At 32.3% G+C, this 5546-nt stretch overlaps 1 protein-coding gene across 1 annotated transcript; it reads right to left on the reverse strand.

Moving 5' to 3' along the window:
- Window positions 1-961: 961 nt before the first annotated feature.
- LOC106068240 (superoxide dismutase [Mn], mitochondrial-like) lies at window positions 962-5291 on the reverse strand. The gene is given in 4 exon segments (NM_001311263.1): window positions 962-1264; window positions 1549-1845; window positions 3300-3481; window positions 5251-5291. Coding segments are annotated over 4 exon segments (672 nt in total). The 3' UTR covers window positions 962-1112.
- Between the last annotated feature and the right edge of the window lie 255 nt (window positions 5292-5546).

Genomic DNA, 5546 nt, shown 5'->3' on the forward strand with positions numbered 1-5546 from the left:
GGATATAGAGAAAAGCAGCTGGCAGCAGATGTTCTCTGAAAGAGATAGCTGGAGAGCTCTCATGAAAGTCGCTGGACACATTTGTGACCCAAAGAAAAGCCATCGTTTATGTCTGCATAAAATTGGCAAAATATGTAGTTTCCAATAGTGTTTTTATGGCCAGAAAATACTGTATTCATTCTTGATCAAAGACAATGACTTATTGTTATTAATTTTTTTCCTTTTTTGGACTCTGGACAAAAGAAAGATAATTCTATTCTGACCTGTCTCAAGAAGAAACTAAAATCAGTAACTCATATTGGGGCATCCATCGACTTCTGAGACAGGAGCTATATATAGGCCCTATATATATATATATATACTAGCTGGACGAGACCAGCGGTCCTAAGTTTGGGTATAACTGATCTACCGGATTGAATTTAGATTTATGCTATACTTGGAGAATGTTTCTTTCACATTTTTTACATTTTGCCACGAAAATTAGACACATTCATATCTTATATAAATTTCTGTAAAAATGGGTTTACTCGATTTGTTATAGTTTCGTTATTTAATAAAGGTATAATTAGGTAATTTGTGTCTATTTTTAGGGCCCTACGGTTGTGAAAAGACATTAAACATACACTAAGGTCTCTGCCTTGAGCTAAAGAGTTTTTATGCCAAGTTTATCAAGATTGGTCAAACAGTTGTTTTTTTTTCGGGACATACATACACCTTACTTTCTGCTTTATGTATTAGATACATATAAAAGAAGATGCTATGTATTAAAAGCTGTTGTGGTTTTGAACTGCAGTTAGCTAATACTTGCTTTCCTGTAATGTGTATCATATAGGTCAATGTTTTTAACATCAATATACATAGAATATAACTTTTATAAGTACCTGACTACCTAACACATTTAGATTTATACAACAGAGACATAACATAGACACTAATTGAGTTTATTATTCATGAACATAGCACTAGACTGTACAAGTCAACTTGGTTATCATAGAACAAAATATCAAACTGGAACAAACATTTCGAAATACTGGAGACATAGGAAAAAAAAATCTTTCCGGTTTCCTATACGGTACTTCAATGTCTTTTGCTATTACAATATCATTCACAATTTAGCTTCTGAGTCGAGCCTTGGCTAACCTATCAGAGACATCTTGCCAGTTAGCAATGTTGAATATTGCATTGACGTAATCTGCTCTGACATTCTTGTACTGAAGGTAGTAGGCATGCTCCCACACATCAATACCAAACAAAGGAATCAGACCTGACAACAGAGGAATGACTAATTAGATACTGCACAATTTTATTAATCAGCCTACCTAATATGGCTGCCTTTACTTTGTATTCAAGATAAGGTAAATTAAGCACTTCTGAGGAATAGTAGATTCTTGTATATATATATATATATATATATATATATATATATATATATATATATATATATATATTTAACTAAATGCAACATTTAGTTGAACAAATGACCTAAATTTGTTTAGCTATAGGATAAATCATGAAATAAAATCCACACAAGTATTTTATTTCAAATACCTGTTGTTGCTTCCAGGGGATCTTGGTTACTACAAGTAGCTACCTGGACCTTGCCTGTAGCTGGATTGAACCCAAGCCAGCCCCAACCAGAGCCTTGAATAGCAACACTTTTCTCAGCCAACAACTTCTTCATGTTCTCAAATGTGGAGAACTCTTCTTTGATCAGCTGCAGCAAATCTCCTGTGGGCTCACCCCCACCTTTAGGGCTGAGATTTGACCAGAAGATGGTGTGATTGATGTGTCCACCTCCATTGAATTTCAAAGCTGGCTGTAGACTGATGATAGTATTGACATCACCTGAGAATATTATATGTAATTATATAAGCATTTACCCTAATGCCCAAATAGAATTTGACAGTGTACAAGATTGGTCAAACAGTTTCAGTTTATCTATCATTAAACCCATTTTCATAAAGTTGTCAATTAAGAATTAAAACTCCATTCAGATTAAAAAAAACAAAAATCAACATTTTACATTGTCTTAAAATCTATTTATTTACCAAATACCACTCACTGATGGATCATGAGATCTCATCAACTGTCATAAGTTTTCGCATGAAATTTTGCAAAAAGGTTCCTTTTACCTTAGATGCTCACTTAAAATGGTTTTTGACAGAATCGCAATCTTAGGACTGCTATTCGCCAAAAACCGCAAGCTTTCTATCAAACCTTTGTATTTTATTTTCTGTATTTCCCCCCCAAAGACTGCGGTTTACATATCAAGCATTTAAAAAATATGAAAATAAAAATTCCTGTATATTATTTCTTTTCTCCCTAAGTGAACTTTTAAAAATTTACTTTACATCATTTCCACTTCCACTAAGTAAAAAAAACAAAACCAATCCTAATAGCATTAATAAGCATTTTTTTGAGAGAAAGATCTATTTTCATTTCAATACTTTCAAAAAAGGGTGACATAAACTATTACAATAGTGTTTGTGTGTGTGTGTGTGTGTCTGAATATACATACATATAGATTGAATTGAGATGCAGAAGAAACGTCATAGAGTGTAGGAAGGACAAACTTTTTGTTTTTGTCGAGAAGAGGGTGGTGGTGGAATAAGACTAATAGAATTAACAGGCCCAAAATTGAGTGCATGTATGTGTTGGGGGCACATTATGATAGTTAAGATGAGGCCCGTTTATTAAAATTAAAAAAAAAAAAGAAAGGAGGTGTTCAAGAAAGAGAGAGCGGGACGTGAAACTTCATTGTGAAAGATACACTAATTCAGGGGCTAAAAAAGTACATTAGAAGGATTGTTAAAATGTGGCCAGTTTATTAAAATTTGAAATTTAAAAAAGAAAAGGCAGTGTTCCGGCCATAATAAACAATATAAAGCCTAGGAACAAATCCGGTCTTTATAAACAATAAAAAACCTAGGAACAAATCAACAAGAGAAGCTGGTGCATACTGCTAATAATTAAATAAGTTTCAAAGTTATTATTAAAATGTGTATCTCTTTAGGAAATTGTTTTGTCAGAATGTTCTTCTCTCTATTTTAATTTTGTTATGTGCTACAAATAATATAAGGAATAAAGGACTAGAGAATGTCTAGACACATTAAAACCTAGCTCCATTTCAAAAATAGAATCGAGTTCAACTCGCAGTTATTCCAAAAGTATGATTGTTTAATCCTTTTCTACTAGTCTGACCTCTAGAAAGGATTTTTTAAAAAGAGATTACAAGAAATGTATGGAGCCTGATAATCATCAAAAATAATAAAAAAAAACAAGAAAAGAATTGTACAAACCCTTATCTACAGCTGCCTTTAATTTCTCTTCAGCAACATTGAGATTGTTGACATAGGCTTGATGATGCTTCTGATAGTGGAGTTTCATAATATCAGCTGAGATGTATGGTTCCAAGGCATTGAAGTCATACTTCAGATCTGGCAATGTGTGCTTTAAACGGAGCAATGATACTCCAAAGCATCTGGACACAAAGAAAGATAACTACATTAGTGAAAAATGTGATCATAAAAAGCTTCAAAGTATATATGTACATTTGCAATACAATTGCCACTACCAGTTGGCACCCCTTAATCTCCATTTATTTATAAGTCATAAAAGTAACTTCAGTTGTTGGTCCATCATTTACAATGTTTCCTTAAGCCTTCAGAATGAAGGATTAACTAAATTGAGTGATACTACAATTTTTTTTTCATGATAGATTCTTATTTGGCACACTGCACTTCAGTGGTAGCTACTCACTGGACTAGTTCTAGATCAACTGTCTGGTCTACGTCTACATTATTCTACATCTATCATCTATATAGATGAGTTAAATGGAACAATAATACTGCTATATAGATCTCAATCTGGAGACATTGAAAAGTTTTCCAGAGGATCATGTGATGGAGAAATACACTTTCATTGACGTTGTTATAAGCATAATGCAGTAGGTACTAATATGGGCGCTTCTCTACACTAATGATACAGATCTTGTTGCTGAATCTGCAACTCAGTTTCTGGCCTTGGTTCACAGACAATCTGATGCATGCCAGATGTTGGCTTAAATATTAGTCAAAGCCAAACCAAAATACTAGTTCAAATCACAAGCACTGCTAAGTTTCATTATTATTAAACCAGCATTTATTTATTTTGTTTAATGAGTATTTAGTTGGTATATGATTTTCTATATTGTTTTTAAGATAACTTTTAATGAAATTCCAGAGGTCATTAACAGCTTTTAGTCTGGTTCTGAGGTGACAGATTGGACGATATTGTCAGTATAGTAGCTTATAATATGCGTCATTTTTGGATGAGAGGTTGTCCATTTCTCATTTATTCTATTCACTATTAGTTTCTTTATTTCTTCTGGATAGAGTCTGTAAGAAATTAGTCCTTTTGAGACAGTTTTTAGAGCCAAGTTTGTGGGAGGATGCCTCTGCAAGGTTTCCATTTTAGTGAATTGGGAAAGGATTTTTATTTCTCTTCTTTCATCCAGAGAGATCAGGGCAACGATTTCCTCCATACCTCTTATGGGTGTTGTTTTGATTGCTCCTGTCATTATCCTTTGACCAATATTTTGAGCCTTGTCTATTTTTCTTAGGTTGGTTTGGGCTGCACTGTGGCATAATATTCTAGAACAGGTCATATATGTAATTGGAATAGGTCTTTTTCAAAATGCTGTTATTTACAATTGTTGTTGGTTTCTTTTCTTGAAAGCTGTCTTCTATTTCTTCCTTTTCTAAAGCTAGCAACGATCCAAGTTATTCAACACTCTTATTTCCATAAATTTAGTTTCTTCCTGAAATTATATCTGGCTTCTAGCAGATCTAATAATCATAAGATTTCTAGGAGATTCTAATAAATTCTGCTGATTTGTTCCTAGATCTAATACTTTGAAAGCTTATATTATTAGATCTAGAATCTACTACTCTACTAACTCCAGATCTAGCTACTAATGAATCAATGATAATAACATAATGATAAATCAAGATAATCATGAAACGTAGTAACTAGTAATCTAGTTAACTTACTACTTAGTCACTTAGTCTGACAAGACTAGCTACTAGCTAGACTTAGATCTAGACTAGATTCTAGATCTAGATTAAATTAATCAAATTAATGATAATCATAATGAAACGTATAGATAACTAAGATATCTAGAAGTGTTGAAAAAAAATATTGAAAACAATGTTCACTGTTGAATAAGCAAAGAAATAAATATATATTTATAGTTATCGATAAATTATTAACCTTTTAAGAGAACTAGAGGTTGTTGACAACATTTTGCTCATGCAACACAGGATCGAGTCCAGATTCTCGAAGTTCTAACTGTCCTTGAACTGCAAAGTTCATGTTTGTATGTCAAAGTTGACATAAGGCTAAAAGATAAAAATAAATTCATAGATCTATTGTTAGACTAGATTTTTTTTTTCATAAAATTCCAAAACTTCTGATATATATATTATATAGTTTCTAGATCTAGATTTACATATTATATGAAGACTTTCTTACTTTAAAAAAAAAATTAGTCTATATTTTTTGTTCAA

This window comes from Biomphalaria glabrata, chromosome 6 (genome assembly GCF_947242115.1).
Source record: "Biomphalaria glabrata chromosome 6, xgBioGlab47.1, whole genome shotgun sequence".
NCBI classification, from domain to species: domain Eukaryota; kingdom Metazoa; phylum Mollusca; class Gastropoda; family Planorbidae; genus Biomphalaria; species Biomphalaria glabrata.